General features: G+C 49.8%; 1 protein-coding gene across 1 annotated transcript; it reads right to left on the bottom strand.

The window, feature by feature from the left end:
• Positions 1–7,654: 7,654 nt before the first annotated feature.
• CCL24 (C-C motif chemokine ligand 24) lies at positions 7,655–21,057 on the bottom strand. The gene is made up of 4 exons (XM_026516027.4): positions 20,927–21,057; positions 9,839–9,940; positions 9,482–9,599; positions 7,655–8,743 (listed from the first exon to the last, which is right to left on the bottom strand). Exons 2-4 carry the CDS (start codon positions 9,909–9,911, stop codon positions 8,575–8,577), a joined length of 360 nt encoding a protein of 119 aa, XP_026371812.1. The 5' UTR covers positions 9,912–9,940; positions 20,927–21,057; the 3' UTR covers positions 7,655–8,574.
• Between the last annotated feature and the right edge of the window lie 3,755 nt (positions 21,058–24,812).

Below are 24,812 nucleotides of genomic sequence, written 5' to 3' on the forward strand. Positions count from 1 at the left end.
GGTTCCCTTCATTATAGACTGAATTGTGTCCCCTGATCCCCAACGTAACTGTATTTGGAGATAAGACCTTTCAAGGGGTAATTAAGGTCAAGGGTAGGGCCCTGAGTCAATAGGATCGGGGTCCTTATAAGAAGAGGGAGAGATGCCAGGGATGTGTGCACACAGAGAAAAGGCCATTTGGAGGCACAGCGAAGAGGTGGCCACCTGCACACCAAGAAAAGAAGCCTTGGGAGAAACCAGCCCCGCTGATACCTTGATCTTGGCCCTTGCAGCCTCCAGAACTGTAAGAAATAGATGTCTGTTGTTTAAAAACGCCTATCTGTGGTATTCCGTTATGGCAGCCTGAGCTGACTGGGTTCTCCCAGAAGCAGATCCTGAGCAAGGATTTGAGCGCAAACATGGTATTTTGGAGATCACAAGAAATGCCAGCAGAGGTGCAGAGGACTCAGGCAGAGAAGGGAAAGCAGCCAGTGAAGAAAGGGCGCCTTATAGAGCGGGTTCCCGCTGCCGGCATCAGGGCTCGATCCCGCTGGAGACGTGTAGATGCGAGCCGAGTCACCGCGGCCGAGCTTGGGAGCTGGCACATGCACCCTCCACGGCCCAGGGGCACTGACCTTGGGTACTTGGACCTCAGGTGCAGGACCCCAGGCACATGTGGATGGAGGACGGAGGGAATGGGGGAACAGAAGGTGGGTGCCGAGGGGATGTGGGCTGGGCACTGCCAGTACCCACTACATGTGGACTTAGGGTTGCAACGGAATATTCTTTTGCTGGGGGCGGAACGCCCCATGCTGTGTCTGCATAGACTTCACCCTCCGCGTCTCTGATCCGTGTCACCTATTCGGGGAAGCCTTCCTCCACCCTTCCTTCCTCTGGCTCCACATTGCGCAGAGTTGAATAGCAGATGGCACTTCCCACACCCATCAGCTTACCTGGCTGCCTCCCTTCTTGGATGGTGCGTTCTCTCCATTCATTTCTTCACTGACTCATTCATTCAACAGATTTTTTTTTAAAAGATTTTATTTTTTTATGAGCGAGAGAGAGAGAGTGTGTGTGTGTGAGAGAGAGAGAGAAAGCGCACAGCAGGGGGGAGGGGCAGAGGGAGAGGCAGGTTCCCTGCTGAGCAGGGAGCCCGACGGGGACTCGATCCCAGGCCCCTGGGATCATGACCTGAGCTGGAGGCAGGCGGTTCACCAACTGAGCCACCCAGGCGTCCCGACAGGCGATTTTTTTTGTTCTCCGCACTGTCCTAGATGCTGAGATCCAGAGGCAGACGAGACAGATGTGGTCCCTGCTGTGTATGTTTTAGTGGAGGGAGTAGACCTCAAGCAGAAAACAATTACCCAATAAATTATGATTTATACCTGGGGCGTGTACTTCGAAGGAGAAGCATAGCTCGGAGCTTCAGGAGTGTACATTGAGGGAATCTGAATGCAGCCAAGGGGTCAGAAGGGTCTTCCTTTAAAGAAAGTGACCTTTGCACTTAGCCTTGAAGGACAACGTGCGGGTTACTCTCCATTTGCACCCCTACCTCACCCCTGCAACTCATCATCAAGGAGCCCGGAAGGATTCTTGCTTGTCTTCACAAGCTTTTGGCACAGAGTCTGTAATCCATTTATGTAACAAGCGTTTGCTGGGTTTACACCAGGCACCCAGGTACTGCCCGCAGCTCCGCAGATACATGGTGGACAAACGAGACCAAAGTTGAGTGAAACGGAAATGCACCCTCTGTTGATGGTCCTGGACATCAGAGAGAGGCCAGAAGGGGGCCCAGGGTGAGTGGAGGGGTTTCCCAGAGCTGGGCAGCTGTAGGCGCCATCCTAGTTTGGGTTTGATAGACGCAGAGTGAAGTCAAGCAAAGACAAACACGGTCCCCGGAATCGGAAAAGACAAACCTGTTTCCGTTGGTGTCTTATCAGTTACTCCATTTAACCCCAGAGCAGTCCCGTGAGGGAGGTTTTATTATGCCAACGCTCTTCATCCAGGGGACTTGAGATTCCAAGAGGGCAGGTAATTTGTTCAAGGTCACACACCTAGCAAGGGGGAGAGCCACGTTTCAAAGGCAGGTCTGTCTCACGCCTGTTCCCTCTTCTGCCTTGGAGCGTCTTAGGGTCCTGGCCCCTGCCCCCCCCCCCCGAGAAAGGGACTCAAGGTTAGCTTGCTCCAGACTCTGTCCTGGAGCCAAAACCACCCTGCAATTAAGGGAAACTATCAAAGCCAAGGGCAAATAATGGCTGGGTAGGTAAGGTGCAACACCTGTCCAGGCTGCCAGAGCCGGCCGGCTCTCAAAGAGCTGATATGAAAAGGGAAATGCAATCAGTCCCATGAGTCACAGTGTCTTAAAAACATCAAAGCAAACGTGGCTTTACTTGGGGAAGGCAGCTCTTCCTCATTCTGAGGCCCACGAGAAGTTTCTCCTGGTGACCCTCTCCTGGGCGCTCTTGTGACCAGGCCATAACCACAGCGTCTGCCCAGACGTGTGTATTCTGTAGGGCTTTCACTGCTCAGCAGTTGGAAAGCCAGGAAAATGATGTGATTTCTAGAGAAAAACAGTAACAGGATATCTTTTCTTGGAACCAGAAAACACAGAGGCCAAAAAGACATGATCTGACCATGGCAAAGCAGCAGCGGCAAAGCTGCAGATGGGACTGGGTGGGAGCTAAGGAGGAGGGGGAGCTGGAGGGCGGGGGGGGGGGTGGCGCAAGGCTGAGCATTCAGGGGGTCCTCTCGCTGTCCTGTGTGTGCTGAGCCCGTGAACCCACCCCACAGGAGAAGGAAATCTTGGAGTCAGAACAAAGGTGTTTCCTGGAAACAGACAGACCTGTCATTCTGGGACGTTAGATAACTCTCAATAGAGAGGTTCAACCCAGAGAAACAAAGCCGTAGAATTCTGTGGAACAAATAGCTTCGCAAGATCGAATAGCAGATTCCAGCACTTCCGACGGCAAAACATCTCCCTCTGCCAAACCAGTCTCCTCTTTCTAAGAAGGAAGTGGGGTTAGGGAAGAAGACAGAAGACGGAGAAGCTGCCTTTTCGGAGGAACCAATCTGCTGGAGGCAGGGACAGCCGGGCAGGGACTGCCGTCATCACCGTCGAGAAGCACTGTCCTCTCAGCAGATGCATGGAGACTTGCTGAGCCCAGTAGGAAGGCTGGCTGGTTGGGAGAGAAGAAAACTCAGCGGGCTGGAGAGGAAAGAGTGGTAGGAGGGGAGGGGATGGAGGGCAGGGGTGAAGCTCAGAAAGTTCAAAGGCTTTGAACAAATATAAGACATAATGACATCCCCACCTTTATTTTTCCACTGCAGCCGACACCTGAAAAGCAGAAGCAACTGAAACCATATAAAGTCATATTAGTCTTAGGTGTATATACATTTATGTATATATTGTGAAATGATCACGCTAATAAGTTAACCTCGGTCCCGACACATAGTTACAATTCTTTCCTTGTGCTAAGAACTTTATACTCCCTTAGTGACTTCCAAATATGCCATATGGTCTCATTAACTCCAGTTCCCGTGGTGTATATGGGATCCGCAGGACTTACTCGGCTTATAACCGAAAGTCTGTACCTTTTGATCACCCACACTCATTTCCCGCGCCTGCCCCACCTGCCTCTGGTGGCCACCCATCCATTCTTTGTATCTGTGAGTTCATTTTTTCCCCCAAAAGATTCCACAGTTTGGCTCTTGTGGACATGGCTGCTGTGAACGTTGGGGTGCAGGTGCCCCTTCTTTTCACTACGTCTGTATCTTTGGGGTAAATACCTGGTAGCGCAATTGCTGGGTCATAGGGTAGCTCTATTTTTAAGGTCTTGAGAAGCCTCCAGACTGTTTTGCAGAGCGGCTGCACCAGCTTGCATTCCCACCAGCAGTGTAGGAGGGCTCCCCTTTCTCCGCATCCTCACCAACACTTGTTTCCTGTCTTGTCAATTTTGGCCATTCTGACTGGCGTGAGGTGGTATCTCGTTGTGGTTCTGATCTGTATTTCCCTGATGGCTGGTGATGCTGAACATTTTTTCATGTGCCTGTGTGGTGATGGGCGCTGCGTGTTATACACAACTAATGAGTCGTTGAACACTACGTCAAAATCTAATGATGTACTATGTGTTGCCTAATTGAACATAAAAAGATTCCACGTATCAAGGAGATCATACAGTATTTGTCTCTTCCTGCCTAACTTGCTCCACCTTGCCTAGGGCCCTCAAGGTCCGTTCACATTTTCACAAACGGCGGGATTTTTTATGGCTGTAGTATGTTCCATTGCATATATAGAATCACCTTTTCTTTATCCACCCATCCATCCGTGGACACTTAAGTGGCGTCCATATCTTGGCCCTTGTGATTAGGGCTGCAGTGGACATGGGGACGTGCATATCTTTTCAAGTTAGTGTTTTCCTTTCCTTTGGACGAGTACCCAGAGGTGAAATTGCTGGACCATATGGAAGTTCTATTTTTAATTCTCTGAGGGGCTGCCATACTGTGTTCCACAGTGGGTGCACCGATGTGGGCAACTTTTTAAAAGACTGCAGATTTCCCGGCCGCATTCCAGCAAGAGTCTGAGTCACTGGGTGTGGGGTGGGGCCCAGGAATCTGTATTTAAAGGTTCGCAGCTGATTCGAAGCCCAGTCAGGATGGAGAACGGCTGTTAGGTATCTCGTTCTCTCTCCCACCCCTTGGCCTCAAGGACTCAAGTGCTCCCTTCCTGTTCTGCTCTTGGGTTACGATAGAACCTTTTGACATACCAGCTGTGTGCTGAGGAAAGAGCTTAGCACTCACTATTTTTTTTTAAGATTTTATTTATTTATTTGACAGAGAGAGAGACAGCCAGAGAGAGAGGGAACACAAGCAGGGGGAGTGGGGGAGGAAGAAGCAGGCTCCCAGCAGAGCAGGAAGCCCAATGTGGGGCTCGATCCCGGGACCCTAGGATCACGCCCTGAGCCGAAGGCAGACGCTTAACAACTGAGCCACCCAGGTGCCCCTGCACTCACTTTTAATGAATCATACGACAGGTTTTGCTGGAGGTGGGGTGCTCTCCCAAACGCAGGTCAACTTTGCCCTAACATGGCCACAAACTGAACCCAGGTCCTCCCTGACCAGCTCCTAGCACACTCTCCAGCTCTGGAATGTCTCCTTCCCAAGAGAGCTTGAGAAAGAGTGTGGGTGACTCGGTGTCATTGTGCTGGTGGCCTGTGCAGAAGCAGGGCAGGAGGGTATCATGTCATCACGTAAGACTGGCCATCAATAGAGCACATGGGGGGCTCAGCTGGTTGAGTGACCCTGTCTTGATTTTGGCTCAGGTCATGATCTCATGGTCGTGGGATCAAGCCCCTTGTGGGGCTCTGAGCTCAGCAGGGAGTCTGCTTGAAGATTCTGTTCTTCTGCCACTCCCCCTCTCAAATAAATAAATAAATCGTAAAAAAACAGAAACAAAAACAAAAACTGGCCATCCATGTTCATGGTTCACATTCTGGAGAAAGGCCAGACAAAGGCAGGGCAAGACTTCTGGTGGGCAGTTCAAGTGGCCCAGTGGCCATCATCTTGACCAGTGCCTTCTTTCTCCAGACACATTTAAAGGCCAACAGCAAAGAACACCTGGGTGGCTCAGTTGGTTAAGCATCTGCCTTCAGCTTAGGTCATGATCCCAGGATCCTGGGATTGAGTCCTACATCGGGCTCCCTGCTTGGTGGGGAGCCTGCTTCTCCCTCTGTCTGCCACTCCCCTGTGCTCTCTCTCTCTCTCTGACAAATAAATAAATAAAATCTTTAAAAAAAAAAAAAGAAGGCCACCAGACAAATGAGACGGGGGGAAGCAGGGCCATAGGGCCTGCTGGAATGGCCATGGAAGTGTCAGCCAGAGGTGAAGGGGACTAAGAGGTACAAACTTCCAGCCATCGAGTAAATGAGTCCTGAGGATGTAACGTACAGCGTGGGAATCTTGTAATGACTTTGTATGGTGACAGTAACTAGACTTACTGTGGGGACCATACCATAATATATAAACATATCAGATCACTCTGATGTACACCTGAAACTAACAGAGTATTAAATGTCACTTAAACTTCAATTAAAAATAAAAAGTGTCAGCCTGATGCCCTGACCCCAGCAAGACCAGTGTCATCCTCTCTGCCCCCCAGCTGGGCTTTATTTATTGAGCCTCTACTATGTGCCGGGCATTGAGCTAAGTGGTTCCCATGTATCCATGCCTTACTGAGTCCTCACAGTCAACCATGAGAAAAACCCTTCTCTTGTGTCCATTTTACAGATGTGCAAAGTGAGGCCAGACTATACAAGTTCCTTGTGGAAATAAACAAAGACCACCGAGAGGAAGACAGACACGTTTTTCTTTCAGAGCTTGCTACAGCAGGAGAGGCAGCCACTCTCGCTTGTGTTTGGCAGAGACTCACAGACAGGCCAGGGATTGGGGGAGCCCCAGAGTGGACGAAAGGGGAAGCACAGGCATGTTTCAGTTGGAGATGGTTGGCACGGAGAAACAAACATCTTGTGTGTTTGATTTGGGAATATAGTTGGCTCTCTGGTTGGTCCTGAGTTGGAAAAGGGGGGGGGAATAGGAAGCTGGCATCTCCAACCAAGTCTTGATGGTTCTGGGCTGCTTGCTGCCAGGACCGTGGGTCAGAGTTCTGTTGTCATCCACGGTCTGGCCATTGTCTATCTGCATTTCGGTCTCTCGTCCCTGAATGCTCCAGCTCTCTTCCATCCCTACAGATACGCTCTTCCCGCCAGAGTGAAATCTTGGTCACCTTCCAGATGCCAACTCTGTGCTAAGGATTTCTGCAGGCGCCCCTCGACACACACCAGAACGTCCCCTCCTTTGAACTGCGAGCGCTGCTCCGGTCCGCTTCTAAGTGGAGTTATAAGAACCTCGAGAGCAGCTATACAGTGAATGCCTCTGGCTACGCCTTCGGTGGGCTCTGCATGCAGTCCGAAGGCTTGTTTGGAGCCATGGAGAGCTGCTCTGCTCCCCCTCCCCACAGCTGGCAGTGACCCACAGAGCTGGGTCTCACATCACCTTTCGGAGGGTTCAGCTCTAATTGCTCTCTGACTGATGATGCTCCCTTGCTGGCTACCTTCCTTTGCCTTGCGTCACCTCCCCATTCTCTTGAGGTTACTCCCTGTACCTCCCGCACATAATCTGGGCACTCGAATCTTTGTTTCGGGGTCTGCTTCCAGGGAAAACCCCAAGTGGAAAGGGCTTATTGTCCCCATTTTACAGATGAGGGAAACTGAGGCTCAGAGAACTTAAGTGACACATGTCAAGGTCATGCAGCTGACAAGCTAGGATTGGTACTAAACTGCTCTTGATTTGTGTGTGTGTGTGTGTGTGTGTGTGTGTGTGTGTGTTATTTTTCTCCCTAATTCTCGAAGCCAGAGGCCGTCTTTTTCATTTCATGGCCTTGTGCAATAATGCGCTTGGTTGAAAATTTTTTTAAAAATTTGATTGAATCCAGCTGTGCATGAATGTTTTACAAAGTTCACAACAGGACTCCCAAGAGCAGGCCAAGACTTCTCCTAGGCTGCCCCGGGCTCAGGCTGTCTTTATTCGCTTCGATGGGTAACTCGGGATGCTCTCTGGGCCACACACTCCATTGCTCACACCCCAACCCTGTCTCTCCAGGAAGAGAACAGGCAAGACACAATCACCTTCAAAAGGACATCACATTTTACTTGGATTGTTATTTGAGAAGAGAGTGTTTCCACGCTCATGACATCTACATCACTGGTATCTCATACATAGGGAAAAAACAAACAAACCCTGGAATCCCTCTTCCTCCCCCCAGCCCCCACTCTGTCTTCCCATCTCCCAAATGTAGGGAAAGACCAGTCTTAAAGGCACAGGTCTTCGTCCCCAAAGCAGCCCGGAGCAGGCCCGGCCACAAAGCGGACCGCCTCCTCCAAACCCTATCTTCCCAAAGGAATGAAACTATCCAGGCTGGCCCCTCATCCTGATCCTCCAGCTCCATTTCATTACCAAAAACAATGAGTCCCTAAAAACTTCATTAAGCAGAGCCCATGAGATTCGGGCAAGGAAGGGCGGGATCTGGCAGCATGCGGCAACGGAGCCCTGAATTTTCTCGGATTTTTATTCATCCGGGATTCTGGAAGTGGGACAAGCTGGGGGCATCGGCAATGTGATGACGAGCTGCAGCTGTTGCCAGGTGCCCAGACCCAGACAGACAGGCAGACAGCACATAGGGTCCCACCGCAAGCCCAGAGGACCCACAGAAGCCAGCCATAGGCTAAGCTTTTCGGTGCCACCTGAGTGTGTCTGGAGGTTGGGCCTCATGCACCTGGGTTCTGATGGAGCCTGGGAAGCAGAGAAGGGCCAGTGCCAGTTCAGGAGGAGGACAAATGGCTGCCACCCCTTTCCTTCCAGAATCTTCTTCTCCAGCTCAGGGAAGGTAAGGGACCCAGGACGCTTGGAGCAGTTGCTCAGCCCCCCAGAGCAGGCCTCCCCTGCCTTGGGTTTTGTTTTATAGACTGATGTTAGGAAACAGGGAACATTCGCTCTCCCCCTCACTGCTGGTTCACGGGCCCCAGGTGGAGGGCTGGGCGGTGGTTAGATGGAGGTGGTGTTGGCAGGGCTCCCCTGCACAGGGGCTTTGGTGCTCATTGCCCTGACAGTAGGGGATGCCTTCTTCCGCCTGGCATCCACCAGCTTCGTGATCTTCTGGACCCAGGGCTGCTTGGGGTCGCCACAGAACTTCTGGCCCTTCCTGGTGGTGAAGCTGTGGGAAGGGTGACAAGGGCACACTTGAGAGGTGGCAGGGACCTCAGACCACTTCCCCAGAGGAGGAGGTGGGTGTGGAGGCCTGCAAGCTGCTGCCTGGGGGCCTCCTAGCAAGGTCCTGACACATGGTCTTCCACCCGCATGTCTGCATCTCTGCGCATACTCGGCAACCTCCCTGTCTGATTGGGGGGAGGGGGGCGGCCCTGTCTTCTAGTAATGCTGGATCTGAACAGAGAGACCCAATCTCTACCCACAGGGAGGAGAGGAGAAAATGCACTGAAACCCCCCAGGAAAAAAGGCAGATGCCTCCAGTTGACATGCCATGCAGGGAAAGGTGACATAGATGCCGCAGCAGGGAGGGGGCGGTGGGCTGCCCTCTGCCAAGCCAGCTCTGAGCTAGGGGGTGCCAGGCTAGGGAGCCGACTCTAGTGCCAGGAGGCAAAATAGCTCATGATACCAAGGTCACATTTCTACAGCAGGCCGCTCTTACAGAGTGAGCTCCCATTTGCTGCCTTGTGGGAGAGGAAGCTATGAAGTTATTTGGAGTCCCAGTGACCTTGAGCCTCAGTTGTTCTCTGTCAAATGGGAATAATCCTATCGCTCACACAATGGTCTGGGGGGTTAGTTAAGATCATGTTATACGTCCCCAAACAGTGCCTAGCATATGTAATGAGCCTGGAGGCTCATCTGTCCTTGCCCCTTCCTGCCAGGCGTCCAGGGAGAGGGAGATACTCACATCACTCCTGCCATAGGGCAGACGCTCGCACTGGACAGCTGGTAGCTAGCCACTCGCTTCTCGGGAACTGTCTTGGAAATGAAGGACATGCAGCAGGAAGAGGGGATGGACACAGAGCCTAAAAGACGGGAGAGAGGAGAACCGTGTTCTTTTCCAGCCTGCCCGAGACCCTGGGCTTTGGGGATGGAGCACGTCCCCTACACTAACATGTCCAGCCCAGTCCCTGCACAGCTGCTCCTCAGGATTCCCCTCCAGACCCAGCCTGGTTAGTCCTCCCCGCTCCGCTGTGCCGTCCCCGCAGTGCTCTTGGCATGACTGTCCCGCCTGAGAGTGCTGGGCTGAGGTTGGAGGTCTTACCTGCAGGGTCAAGGTGGTGGGCACACAGGGTCAGGAGCAGGAGGCTAGCCCCAAGGGTCGCAAGGCCTGCCATATCCTGGAGATGGAGTTCAGGACCTAGAGCTGGGGTTGCAGGAGGAGAGGGCCAGGTTCCTTTCAGACCACCCCAACCTCCCTCTGCCTCTTATAAGGGCAGTTGGGAGGAGACACGCTCTGATAGGGCCTCCCCCCACCCCCTCCAGCCTGCCTTGAGCTCCTCGAGGCCTATGAATTCTGCCAAGGGGAAGTTGTTGCCTAGCTGAGTCAGGGGTTATGTGGTGTATTCTAACAAAGGCTGGGGGAGGAGAGGGCTGCCCCACCCAACTGAAGTGCAGAAGCTTTGGATGCAGTCAGAAGGCTGATGAGGATTCTTGGCGTGCGGTTCGTTCCCTGTGTGATCCTGGATAAGTCACTCCCTTACCTGAGCTCTAGTTTCTTCAGCTGAAAATGGGTAAAGTCACCCTATGTTCTTCCATTCATTCATTCATTCATTCATTCACCAGGTCTTTCGGGGGTGGGCAGAGAGAGAGGGAAAGAGAGAATCTCAAGCAGCTTCCACACCCAGCGGGAAGCCCGTTGCGGGGCTCGATCTCAAGACGCTGAGATCATGACCTGAGCCGAAACCAAGAGCCGGATGCTCAGCGGACCGAGCCCCCCAGGTGCATTCCCCTGAGTTGACGTTCACCAGCTCTTATTAGGCTCTGTGGTCTGTGCCAGGCTTCCGGTGGGGAGACAGATAGGCGAGCAAGTGTGTGTAATAAGCCATTACAGGTGCTGACCGAGTGGACATGGAGCAGAACAGATGCTCTCCTTGTTCATATGCCCTTGCACCCCTTCACCTTGGTCACACACACTGGCTTTTGGTGGCCTTGCATTTCTAGGGCCCGAGCTGCCGGAGCCGCCTAGCCGCGGCAGGCTCTGTGAAAGTTGGGAAGTACCTAGAAACCTACATCCTCGGGGCAGCCCTTGGCATAGGTCTGCTGGAGGGACACAGACTCCAGATGCAGCATGACCTACACTGCTTCCTGAGATCCCGACCGGGTCAAGCCAGTTTCCCTCCACTGACCCCCTTCCCTTCGGATCCTGCTTCCTCTCTGCCCTGTTGATTTCCCCTAGAAGCATTGCCTAATGAAGCACTTGCCCGTGAATCCTTCTTCCAGGGTCAGTTCTGAGGCTCCCAACCCGAGACAAGGGGTGTAGGTGGGAAGGGGGGAACATTGAAGGAACTGGCCAGCTCTGCTGGCAGGAAAATGGGGGATGCACTTGATGCTGACGGCTGTGCTGAGGTTTGGACAGTCAGGAAACTGGTAGCCACAGGAGGGCTTTGTAGGTCATAATGAGCAGTGCTGTTCTTAGGGACTGAGGTGACCTTGACAGACAGAGAGGAATATGGCACCCACTTCACTCTGCCCCCCGTTCCAGGATCCCAGGCTGGGACCCCATATTTGGACCTTTGTCATTGCTGCTTGCATTCCCAGCCCCTCCCTCCAATGTTCTCCATTCCACTTCTCTTGGAAATAAATCCTCGGCTTTCACTGGCTTCCCTGCTCTGGCCACCCAGGGCACACAGCAACACACCCATGGAGGAGCACAGTGTCACACGTCACCCAGATGACAGCCAGTTGTGTGTCTGTGTCTCCCATGGGACCGTGAACACCCAGATGGATGTCCCATTTCCACGCCCACCAGTTCCCAAGCAGATCACCTATCACATGGCCAGTATTTGTAGAATGAATATATGATGGACCAACTCTGAGTCGCTCTCCTCTGGACCAAGGACTCCCATGTGATCTCTGCCCAGCATGACTGGGATCGGCGTGGACACGGGGGAGCAGTAGGCAGGTCCTCTGATGGGGGCGAGGCCAGCGGCACCTGCTCTCTTCATTGCCCATCTTCAGGGAGTGGAAAATACTGAAGTGTCCCACTCAACTCTTCACCAGCTTTGCACCTTCCTCTCAGCAGCCAGCTGTGACCACCCTCACCTGGCAGAGTATGGGGGACATTAAAGGAGATGCCCTTTCTACACGCAGGGACTTCCCGTGATTCCATCTTAGGACATCCGTTTGAAGGTGTGCTTCTCAACAATCCAGTTGGGACTTTTTGACGCAGGGGGTGCTGGGACAGAGTGCGGCAGGAGCAGGAAGACATCAGGCAGAAGCAGTATGCAGGAGAAGAACAAGGACAGGGCTGAACAGGGGAGGAAGCCTGTGCTGTCCTCATGTTGCAACCAAGTGAGTGGCATGGCAGAAGGTCATTGGGTGGGAGGGTTTGGGTGGGGTGTTTCCCTCCGGTTAGGAACATCCTTTAGAGATCAAGGCCCCTTCTTTCTTTTCTTTTCTTTTTTCTTCTTTCTTTCTTTCTTTCTTTCTTTCTTTCTTTCTTTCTTCTTTCTTTCACAGAGAGCACGAGCATGCTGGGTGGTGGAGGCGCAGAGGGAGAAGGAGAGAACCTCAAGCCAACTTCCTGCTGAGCTTGGAGCCCACGCAGGGCTCTATCCCATGACCCTGAAATCATGACCTCAGCTGAAATCAAGAGTTGGACACTTAACTGACTGAGCTACCCAGATGCCCCATTTTTCCCCCCAAAGCCCTTTAAAAAAAAAAGCCAAGTCTTGGGTGAAAGCAAAAGAGAAGCAGAATAGAAAGGGAGGATTCAAATAGAAAGAAGAGGTGGGGGAGGAGAGGAAGGGAGAAAGGAGAGGAGAAGGGGGAGGGAGAGGGAGACGGGAAGAGGAGGGCCAGACAGCAGCAGGACAGACAGAGCAGACTTGGGGGAAGGAGGTGAAGAGGAAAAAGGAGAAAGAAGGGGGGCCCTGTGAAGTGCTCTGAACCCCGGGCTCCAGCTCAGACTCTGCCCCTTGCCCACCATGGTTTCTCCATCTGAGAAGTGGGATGTGGCCGGATCTGCGTTTCCCCTAGTGTGGCAGCCACATTACCATGTGATACAGAAACGGGCATATTTTACTTTAATTTAAATATGTCTTATTATGGTGACCCTCTATGATAAGGGGTTTTACATTTATGGTAGTGATATAAGATTGAGTGATATAAGATATAAGTTGAGGAGGGAGGAGGAGGTTGGAGGCTAAGTGGGCAGCTGGGAGGAGTAGAACAGGGGAGTGAGCAGGGAGCAGTGGTCCTGCCCGGAACGGCAGCAAGGGCGGCTGCCCTGGTTGCCTCTCTTGGGTGAGTTGCCCCAAGAACAATGATGTCACACCAAACCCAAAGCAGCCAATGGACAGTAGCCAAGGGGGTGAGGGGACTCCAAGACACATTCTAGTGAGAAACGACTGGAAGAAGTGGGCTGTTAGCTTGGACAAGAAATGACTTCAAATACTCGAAGACATGTTCCAGAAAGGGACAGTTGGCCTCAATGGCCCTAAATGGTGCAAAAGTAGACAGTTGTGAGGGTAGGGTGGGTTGGATCGGGCAGGAGGGCAGCGGAGGGGCAGAGCTCAGTGTGCCTATGAACTTGCTAAGGGCTTCGGATCCCTCTTCTTGGAAATCCACACTTCATCCCCAAGGCAACTGAGCCTTCGTGGTCAGATAAGGGTAGGGCCGGCATTTTGAACTGTGATCTGTCTGAACTCAACATGAACTCAACATGCAGTGCGTCTCACTTGGGAGCTCAGCCTTGATCCTGGCGGCAGCAGGGCCACCCATGCTTTGGGACATGCAGAGTTAAAAGAGGTCAGATCTGTGGTCTAGTGACATGATTGGATCCACTGGTGGGTGTGGTAGGAAGGGACTGGGGCAGCGAGGCTGGCTGGGGGTTATTGAAGCTGTCCAAGGGAGGGATGATGAGGGACTGGGGCAGGAGCCAGGAGAGGTTAATTTGGCTCCACTCCACCTGATCTACTGGAAGTAGCAGAATCTGAGGTGCCCCTGCTGTATTCCAGGTGGTAGGTGACAAGCACCTGCAGGTTTCCTAAGACCCACTTCTTGGACATTAGCCCAGAACCCACCCTTTTAAGCCTCTCCCTAAACCCAGTAGCCATGGCCCAGGAGGACCACCCTCTGGATTTGAGTGTCACCTGCCAGGATGGAAATCTTTGTTCAGCTCTTTAACTGCATTGCGAACGTTACTTAATTCCTCTGTGCCTTACTGTTCATGTCGTTATCTATAAAAAGGGAAATAACAATATTCATCTCATGGGTTTTTATGAGGACCGAACATGATAATTCATGTCAAGTGCTTAGCTCCCAGTCCAGCATAGATCAAGTGCCCCCCCCAAAAGGTGGCCATTCTTATTTTTATTACAACAACTTGTTCACAAGCCAATGAGATGACTAAATAATCCACGGGCTCTTCCGTGAGCTTTAATATATTACTGCATTTAATCTAATCTTTACACTAATGACCCTGTACTGTAAGTATTATAATATTGTACAGAGAGGTGAAGGAACTCGCTCATGGTCACACAACCATTGATTCCACTTTTGCTTTTCAGGTGAAACCTGAGCTACCATATAGGGTGTTAAAAATATGAGAGTAGTGGGGCGCCTGGGTGGCACAGTGGTTAAGCGTCTGCCTTCGGCTCAGGGCGTGATCCCAGCGTTATGGGATCGAGCCCCACATCAGGCTCTTCTGCTATGAGCCTGCTTCTTCCTCTCCCACTCCCCCTGCTTGTGTTCCCTCTCTCGCTGGCTGTCTCTATCTCTGTCAAATAAATAAATAAAATCTTTTAAAAAAATATGAGAGTAGTGAGGGAGTGAAAGGCTAAGAAAGAGAAGGAAGATGGGCAAGCTGATCCTAAAATTCATACGGAAATTTGAGGAACCCAGAATGGTCAGAATAATTTTGAAAAAGAAGAATAAAGTTATAGGGCTAACACTTCCCACTTTCACAGGTTATTACAAACTAAAGAAATCAAGATGGTTTGGGTATGGGCATAAGGATAGACATACAGATCAATGGAGTTTAGAGCCCAGAAATAAACCCTCACCTTTACAGTGAATTGATTTTTGATAAGGATGTTAAGACAGCATTCGATGGGAAAGGATAATCTTTTCAACAAATGGTGCTGGGACAACTGGATATCCACATGCAAAAGAATGAAGCTGAATCCCCTCCCTCACATCATATATGAAAATTAACATAAATGTAAGAGTTAAAACTATAGAACTTTTAGAAGGAAACATAAGTATAAATCTTCATGACCTTGGATTAAGTAACAGTTTCTTTGATACGATACCAAGAGCACAAGCAAACACACAAAAAAACAGTTGGACTTTACTAAAACTAAAAACGTTGTGAATTGGGGTGCCTGGGTGGCTCAGTCAGTTAAGCGTCTACCCTCAGCTCAGGTCATGATCTCGGGTTCCTGGGATCCAGCCCCCACATCCCATATCATCGGGTTCCCTGCTGAGCAGGCAGCCTGCTTCTCCCGCTCCCCACTGCCCTTTCCCCTGCTTGTGCCCTCTCTCACTGTTGCTTTCTCTCTCTCTCTCAAATAAATAAATAAAATCTTCAACAAAAAAAAAAAACTTTGTGAATCAAAGGATACTATCAAGAAGGTGAAAAGTCAACTCACGTAGCATGAGAAAATATTTGGAAGTCATCTGATAATTCCAGTATCCAGACAGATGCTGCAGAAAATTCTTAGAACTTCACTTGTGAAAAGACAAATAATCCAATTTTAGAATAAGCAAAGAATTTGACTAGATATTTCTCCAAAGAAAATATATGGATGACCAATAAGTACATGAAAAGATAACTCGACATTAGTCTTTAGGGAAATTCAAATCACAAGCACAGTGAGATAGAACTTCACACGGATGGCTATGGGAAAAAAAAAAAAAAGCAAAATAAGTGTTGGTAGAGAAATAGGAACTCTCATACATTGTTCCTGGGAATGTAAGATTGTGTAACCACTGTGGAAAAGTGTGACAGTTCCTCAAAAAGTCAAACATAGGGTTACAAAATGATGCAACAATTCAACTCCAAGGTACAGACTCTGGAGAGCTGCAAACATGTTCACGCCAAAACTTGCCAACGAACGTTCGCAGCAGCAATTTCTGTAGTAGCCAAAAAAATGTTAACAGTCTGATGTTCATCAGATGATGAACGTATAAACAAAAACAGCCTAGCTATACAGTGGAATTTTATTCAGCTGTAAAAAGGAATGAAGTGTACGGTTACATTCTTTGTAAGTGACAGAAGTCAGACTCAAAAGGTCATAGAGTGTAGGGTTCCATTTACAAGAAGTGCTTAGAGTGAGAATTCCATAGAGATGTAAAGGAGATTAGTGGGTGCTGGGGGGCTAGGAAGAGGGAGTTGAGAGAGATGAGATTTCTTTTTTGGGGTGATAGAAATGTTCTAGAATTAAATAGTGGAGAGGGTTGTATCAATTGTGCCATTCAACTGTACACTCTTTTTTTTAAAGATTTTATTTATTTATGTGACAGACAGACAGCCAGAGAGAGAGGGAACACAGCAGGGGGAGTGGGAGAGGAATAGGCAGGCTCCCAGCGGAGGAGCCCGATGTGGGACTCGATCCTGGAACGTGGGGATCACGCCCTGAGCCGAAGGCAGATGCTTAATGACTGCGCCACCCAGGCGCCCCTCAACTGTACACTTTAAAGGCATTGGGGCACCTGGGTGGCTCAGTCGGTTAAGCGTGTGACTCTTGATTTCATCGTGATCTCAGGGTCGCAAGATCGAGCTCCGCATCGGGCTCCGCCCTCAGCTAGGAGTCTGCTTGAGATTCTCTCAATCCTTCTTCCTCTCCCTCCCCCTCTTCTCCTCATCCTGCTTGCCTGCTCTCTCACATAAATAAATAAATAAATAAATAAGTAAGTAAGTAAATAAACAAATAAATAAATTGTTGAAGGCATTAAAACAATGAATTTTATGTTATATAGATTTTTATCTCAATAAAGAACTAAAGAAAAACGTAGGTAGCAGAAGCTGAGGAAACTTCCAAATTTTTGCTCAAATGGCGGGGGCCTCATGGCTTTCCTGAGGCCGCACTCACTCTCAGAGACCTCACCTGCCTCCCTCCCGTGGGCTGACTTTAATCCAACAGTCTGACTTACCAAATTGAACCCGAGAGGGCAGAGGCAAGTGGGGACAGTGGGTTTTCCCCCAGTCCTTCTCCTACCCTGCACACACTTCCTGGCAAGCAGGCAGAAGAGAAGTCTTTCTTCCATGGGTTCCATGGCTGTCTTCATAGAATGGAAGTTTTAGGTCCCCCTCACTCTCTCTTTTTCTCTTTCCTGAGGATCCTCCTCAGTCCCCAGCACCTCCTTACTCCCTCTGTCCCTTGTTATGTGAACCTAGTATTTTATAGAAAGGCAATAAAAAAGCATTCACACCACAGATAAGTGACTGACAACGGTTTAAAAAGAACAGGCTTCTTGCATTCTAGGTCTCTGCAAATAAGGACAATGGGAGCTAGGTTTCTTGCTACTGGGGAAGGGCATTGAAAATATGGAAAGGGGGAAGGAGAGAATGAACCCAAGGATGTTGGAATGGAAACAGAGGTATCAGTGATTATATATATATATATATATATATACAATCATTTAGAAACAATGACATACCAGTAGCAATGAGCAAACCTAGCAAAAACATTACTTCTTGAAAAAGCAGCTGATTCTAATCCTGGGGCAGAGAAAATAGAGCCTGGAACATCTTTTTGGCAGACAGTAACAAAATGCTCAACGAATCATGGGGATATGTCAAAAGGACATGAGGCAGCTTGCAAGGGCTCACACTGGCCAAATCTGGGACAATTCGGCCAATAATAGTGATAGTGATGGATTGAAGAAAATAAGAATCCACAAATAAATGTTTTGGGTTGAATTGTGACCCCCACCCCTGCCCTACCTCCCACCAAGAAGAATGTACATGGGAGTCCTAACCACATTCTAGAATGTGATCCTGTTTGGAGACAGGGTCTTTGTAGAGATAACCAAGTTACAATGGGGTCAGTAGGGTGAGCCCTAATCCACAATGGTGTCCCAAATAAAAAGGGAGAAATCTGGATATAGCTACTGACACGCATGGAGGGAAGATTTTGTGAAGACCCACGAGGAGAAGATGGCCATTCACAAGCCAAGGAGAGAGGCCTGGAGCAGAGCCTTCCCTCACAGCCCTGAGGAAGAGCCACACCTTGATCTTGGACTTCTAGCCTCCAGACTGGGATAGTACATTCCTTTTGTTTAAGCTCCCCCTTCCCCCAGCCTCAGGCAGTGTTACTTCCTTACAGTAACCCCAGCAGAGCAACACAGGGGAAGTCCATTTGTAGCAATATGCCAACTAATAAACCGAGAAGTGGTAGAGCTAGAAAATCATCCAAGGACGCTAAAACTCAAAGGTGAAAGTGTGATGGGAAACTGGGTATTTCCTTTGTCTCAACGTGTTCCCCACAAATTCTAGCTAATTATGAACAGAAAATGAGTAACTCAATAGTGAAGAAACCTGGAGGACATTAAAACAAAACTAAAAAAGCCTCATGAGAGTTTTCTAATAAGGTTCGAAACTGGACTGAGGGTCAAGGAAAGGAACAGCTGTGGTATGTTGGAATGTTCTAGTCCCAGACGTACTACAAACCAGCTAGATGAACTTGAGCAAATCACTCACTTCTCCCAAGCTTGGATTTCCTCATCTCTGAAATGCAGTGGGGTGGGGTGTAGGCTCATGGGGTCGTGAAAATCCAAAGAAATTATGGATGTGAGAGATTTCAGTAAACTTCAAAGCATGGTGAACCTTCAAGTCTTCACCATCCAGTGGGAATCAGATAAGGTAGAGGAATTAGGCTCATTTCAGGCATTAGACAGCAGAGGAGCACATATTTGGGGTCAGTGGGGCCTTTCTGGGCCCCTAAAATTGGATTTTCAAGGCACTCTGGCTCTGCTTGCTCTTGAATGGACTTTAATGAAGAAGGAAAATGACTTGGACTATATATCCAGCAATATTGGGGTTGTCTTTTTCTTGAGACCTGGGGCTGGGTGACAGATAGCTGTTTCAGGATGGGTTGTTTTTTTTTTAAGATTTTGTTTAGTTATTTATTTGAGAGAGAGGGAGAGAGTGGTGGCAGGGAGGAGGAGTGGGGGAGAAGCAGAGGGAGAGGGAGAAGGATAAGCAGACTGTGGGCTGAACATGGAGCCTGATGCAGGGCTCGACCTCACAATCCTGAGAAATCAAGAGTTTAACACTTAACTGACTGAGCCACCCAGGCGCCCCTCAGGCTGGGTTTTAAGGGGTTGAAAAAATGTCTCCTTCCTCACCCTGCTAGTCTGATACAGATCATAGACAATTACCTTCTAAATAATGGCCCCTTTGTTGAGAGGCAAACGTATTTCTTGGCAGGGATAAGAAATCCCTCATATATACCTACTAATTAAACATAATCAAACCAGTCATCCACCCACCCACATACTCATTGGATGCTACTATACGCCAAGTGCCTTGCTCACCCCAGGGACATGAGGGGAATTATATACAGGGGCTGTCCTCGAGGTACTCACCCTGGGCTGTGAGAGACAAAGGCAATTATGGTATAGGTGGTAGCTACTGACAAGGAGCAGGTATACCTGGCCACATTAGACAGCAGAAGAACATTCTGGAAAAGATGCCTCCTGAGCTGAGTAAGGCTGATTGAGGTGGGAAGGCCTAGGAGGGTAGCAGTGGAGACCTGGTAGAGAGGGGTGTTCCAGACCCTGCAGGCCACAGGTATAAGGTCAAAGAGGAGAGGTGACTTGGTCAAGTCTGGAGTTTTGCAGAAATCACTCTGGCTGCAGGCAGCCAGTGTAGGGAGACTGTTGTGAAAGCTATGGGAGGAATGCAGGGGGGAGAGGGGGAGCCAGTGGGGTTAGAAGGAAGGGGACGGTATTGAGAACTACTCAGAAAGTGGATTCGACAAAATTTGGTGCCCAGGTGGTTGAGGAAGGAGAAGGAGGTGGTCAGGATACCACTCAAGTTGCAAACTTGGGTGCCTGGTGGGGATGGGGCCATTCGAGGAAGAGCAGAATCCACCAGGGAGAGCAGGTCTAGGTGAAAGCTATTTGGGGCTGTGGGATTCAGAGTCCCAGTGGTTCTAGTAGAGCCTTCGAGGATGTGGCAGGCTCAGAGAGATCGCACAGGTCAAATGCCCCCGCCTGGCCCAAGCCCCAGGCACAGACAGTGTAGAGCCTTGAAAATGGCACAACCCTAGAGGCAGACGTTCCTGGGTTGGTTCCCTGCTGCTACTTGCTTTCTTGGTGGACCCAGGCAAGGTGTTGAACCTCTCAGAAGCACAGCCCATTTGCTATAAAATGGAGATGTGAAAGCCCATCTCCCAGGATGGCAGCAGGAGGATGGCGTTCTTGAGCCTCCACGAGGGACTCTATCCCAGGCCTTCCTTCTGATGACAGGTTGCCACCAGACCAGACCTGAATCCCTTCAGTTATTTCCTTGAAGACCTACTTGGCTCCTTTGAATTCTTACCTGATCCTCTTAGGGTCCCCATTTCACAGGGAAGAAACTGAGCCTCAGAGAGGCTACATGACTTTCTCAAGACCCCAAAGCCATAATGCAGCAGGGCTGGTCCTACGTCTTCCTGGTAAAGAACCTGTACCTTTGCCACAGCACCAGGTGGGCCCAGGATGCTGTGTGGTGCTGTTTCCAATAGGCAGAGTCCCTTTCCTTAGTAGCTCTCAAACACCTTCCTGTCGACCCTCCCTGCCACCCCATTTGCTCAGCCTCCATCACTCCCTCCTGGATCCCTGCCCCAACTTCCTAACCAAAGGTGGCTGAAGACGGACAGAGTGCCTGGGGTTTGAAGCAGTAGAAATGACGGAAGGACAGATGAGCACAGGGGTGGGGAGCACAGGGGATAAGGAAGGCAGGCTGGGGGTGACCCTGCTACCTGTGGTACCTTCCCCCTCACCATCAAACACACATACAGTCACAGAGGACTGGGAATAGGGGGATGGTCCTAGGAGCCACTTCCCTAGAGATAACAAAGCGACAGCCTCCGCACCAAGTGCAGAAGTGTTTTTCCTCATTTATCAGATCGGGACTGGCAAGGAGAGCGGGAGGAGAAGAGGGGCTTCCCAGGCAAGGAAGGGAAACTGCACATCTTACCTTTGATCGTCTTGGAAATTCAGGAGCCCACGGTTCACAAGGACCTTTGAGAAGTTGGCTTCATAGCAAGAGGCAGACTTTAACACATGCAGATGCAGGAGGTGGGGGGCCGTCCCCACCAGGAAAGTATGGCGAGTCCATTGCCAGGATGGACTTCTCCCTTACACACCCTAAGCCTGGTGCTGGAAGGGGTGTGGCCCTTGAGCGGGGCAGGGGGAGATGGGTGGCAGCTATGCAGCAACTTGCCCTTTGGTCTCCTCATGGTAGGGCTTGAAAGAGCTCAACTTAACAGGAACAGTAGGGGACAAATAGCAGCGGAACAGGAGGTCACCGCTAACCAGCCGGCCTAGTCTGCATGGTGAACTGAAACACCTGTAGACCAGAGGGGCCTCAGGGGGCCCCTTGGATGTCTCAGTGTCATTGCTGCCTTCTAGATGTTGGAGCTTCAAGGGGAACAGAATCAGAATTAAGAGGCAGAACTCAAGGGGGAAGATATCAGATGGGCAAAGCAATCCAGAAACAGTTCTGACCACCTTGGATGATAGCGAGACTCCCAGCAAGGGAGGCATGCAAACATCTCTTGGCAGAGCTCTGAGTAGGAAATTCAAGCTTCATATTAAAGAAGTCCCATCCAGCTCTGGGGTTCTGAGTTTGAGGGAAGGACTCATTTTAGACTCAATGTCATTAGAGCTCAGAGTCCACTGAAAAAGAAATACATACACACATAATTACAATATAGTGTGATAAGGCATAGGGACCAGAGGGGTTAAGAGCATGGCCATTAGGCCTGGGCTCAGATCCTGGCTTTTCCAGCCTCCATTTTGTCTCTGTGAAGTGGGGATGAAACATTCTGCTTCCCAGGGGTACTATGGGGAAAGAGAGTTTACCACTGTACATAATGTTCCTGGCATGGTGCCTAACCTGCAATCAATGTTAATAAAGGGAAGTCATTTCTAGTGCAAGGCACCTGCCTGCCAAGGGCTCTGGGAAGATGTGGCTCTGCGTAGAGAAGGACAAGCAGGAGCTCCAGGGGGACAAAATGTCAAGGGCATTCCAGGCCAAGGGGAAGAGCATGGGCAGGGAGAAATCTGATGAGCAGTGGGATGTACTGAGTTCCAGAAGATGATGGGGAGAGGTGACGTTGAGAGGGTGGGGGCAGGGGCTGGGATAGCACATGGCACCTCACCTGTCTTGCCCCAAATGCAACTGGTATATCATTCCTTACTGTCCAGAGAAGGCACCATCATCCTCCCTCCCCATATCCGATAATGTCTCTACTGTTCTTGATTCTATTTAACAACTCCTGGACCTGTCCATTGCTCCTCAGACCCATTCTGCTGCCTCCCAGCTTTATTCCCTCCATGCTGTTCTGCACACAGATGCAAGAAAGCCCCTCCTAAAATGCAAACCAGCCTTGATCACTCCTCTAAGATGCTTCCGTAGTATCCCATCACCAACGACCAACTTCATCCATTCTCTCATCTCCATAGTTTTTACCGCTTGTGCCCACCACCCAATCTGTTATCTACTTAATGGTTTTTAAAAAATTGACTTCATCCTTGGGGCACCTGGGTAGCGCAGTCGTTAAAGCCTCTGCCTTCCACTCAGGGCGTGATCCCGGCGTTCCGGGATCGAGTCCCACATCGGGCTCCTCCGCTGGGAGCCTGCTTCTTCCTCTCTCACTCCCCTGCTGTGTTCCCTCTCTCGCTGGCTGTCTCTCTGTCACATAAATAAATAAAATCTTTGAAAAAAAAATAAAAAATAAAAATTGACTTCATCCAAAAAAATATCCATGAAGTTACAGGTTTAGTATACCGGCTGTATTTTCTCCAATACACATTGAAATTAAACCCACAAGTGTTAAAGTAAACTGGTGTGTGCGTGTGCGTGTGTGTGTATGTGTGTGTGTGTGTGTCTATCAGTTTGTAGCAGAAGCCATGCATGCCCTGCCCATATCCCCTTGTTCTTGCTAATTCAGGGCGTGCTGGCTTGACTGCCACCACCTGGCTGGCCTGCCTCCTGGGGCGAAGTGGAACTACTGGAGAAGAGAACTCAGGAATTCCATATGGAAGCTGCTGATACCAACGCCAGAGATTATTAGCAATCACCTTGTCAGATCTTGGTTGACAGACAGGTAAGATGGGGCCAATGATGTGCTGGTAAGTGTTTAACAACTGGCTGTGGAGGAAACTGATTAGTAGCATTTGCTGGTTCCTATGGTATAAATACTCCTAAGATGGCCCATTTCAAGCTTTCAACCTGATGTCACTGAATATGAAGTTGGAAAGAGATGCTCTCCCAGGTAGGTGTGAACCTGCTTTGTGTGCCACTGGGTGAGGCCCAGGACAAGCCCTCTAAGAGGGCACATGGTCCTTCAGTTCTGAGAGATGCAAGGAGAGAAAGAGTGGTGTTGAGAGGGAGGTAGGAAAATATTTATTGACCTGAAGCTCATTGAAAGCCAAGCGGGTGCAGGAGGAGGAAAGGCCTCTGAGCATGTGCGCAAGGGTCCTTCAGATGGGCCACAGCTGAGCACACATCCTAGGAAGGCGAGGAGACCCAGGGCAGAAGGGGACAGGAAGCCCTAACTTAACACCCAGTTTTCCTGTCTTACCTGAGGCTAGGCCCTGTCCTTCTCCTTGTAGAAACATCTCCTACACAGAAGCCAAGGAAGAATCAGATTTTGCTGATCCCCAAAATCTGGTGGCTGAGGACTTCACTAAAAGAAGAAGTGAGAGAGCTTTCTTCCTGAAGGACTGACACAGCTGGATTTCTTCCCTAAGACAGAAAAACCTGAGGCGGGAGCCATAGCTCCTTCTCTGGGCTGCCCAAGGATATTTGAAGGGCTGGGTCTGGAGTCAGACGCATGCTTCTCACTTACTTGACCCCCAAAACTCATGGAGTAGTTTGGAATACTTGGGTAACTTTTGCTTTGGGGGTTCCAAGACACAGTGTGTGGAAGGGAAGCCCCATGCACTGAAAAGCTGGAGCCAGTGCTCTGACTCTGCCCTGGAGGGGGATGTGGGCTTGGACTACAGGCTCTTCCTCCATGCACTCATGAGAGAGGCAAAACTGCAGAGCATTGAGCAGAAATGAGCAATGGGATGATACTGATGCCCCAGCTACCCAAGACTCCTGGGAAGTAGCTCCTGTTCATTAGTTCAACACCAACCCTCATGCTATGCCTGTGAACCATCTCTGCCCTCAGGAGGCTTATAATCTCAGCAGGAAGACAAGGCACATGAGAAAGCCCACTTAACTCATCCTCTCCCTGGTTTCTGCCACTATGGACAATAATCCTTCAGAAGGGCTCCTTATAAGGAATGACCTCTTTATGGATACAGTCTCCCAGAATATGATAACTCCAACAGGAGGAGCTGCCTATACAAAAGGGATAGTTCTGACTACTTTGCAATCTTTGAGAAACAAGGGAAGACACTGGACCTAGAGTTGATAGACCTAGATTTGGATTTCAGCTCTGCTAACTTACTAACTGAGCAGTCAAGGTACTAACTCTCCCTGAGCCTCAGTTTTCCTACCAGTAAGATGGGCTTAGTGATCCCCATCCTGTGTGCCAGCCCAAAAGCATTGTCAAGAACTTACCCAAGTTAGTGGGTATGAGATGGAAACTCCCCATTCAAGTATGAAGGCTGATGAGTGTTATTTGGCTGGATCATAGACCTGTATCTTTAGGAAAGAATGTAGAATATCAGGAATGATAAATATGTGGGGAAATAGGAAAAGCAATCTTTTTTCTTTTAATTTATGTAAAACACATATGACTGTTTATAGCAAAAATAAAAATATTTTATTGTGGGGTTTATTATGTATGTAGATGTAATACATATGATAACTATAATGTGAAGAATGAGAGGAAATGGATCTACAT

The sequence above is a fragment of the Ursus arctos genome, unplaced genomic scaffold (assembly GCF_023065955.2).
Source record: "Ursus arctos isolate Adak ecotype North America unplaced genomic scaffold, UrsArc2.0 scaffold_2, whole genome shotgun sequence".
In the NCBI taxonomy this organism is placed as follows: Eukaryota; Metazoa; Chordata; class Mammalia; order Carnivora; family Ursidae; genus Ursus; species Ursus arctos.

Coding starts and splice junctions, on each gene's coding strand:
- CCL24 (XM_026516027.4), bottom strand. CDS start 9,911: ATGGCAGGCCTTGCGACCCTTGGGGCTAGCCTCCTGCTCCTGACCCTG. Junction 9,600..9,838: donor CCACCACCTTGACCCTGCAG/GTAAGACCTCCA, acceptor CCCGTCTTTTAG/GCTCTGTGTCCATCCCCTCT. Junction 8,744..9,481: donor TGCCCTATGGCAGGAGTGAT/GTGAGTATCTCC, acceptor CCCTTCCCACAG/CTTCACCACCAGGAAGGGCC.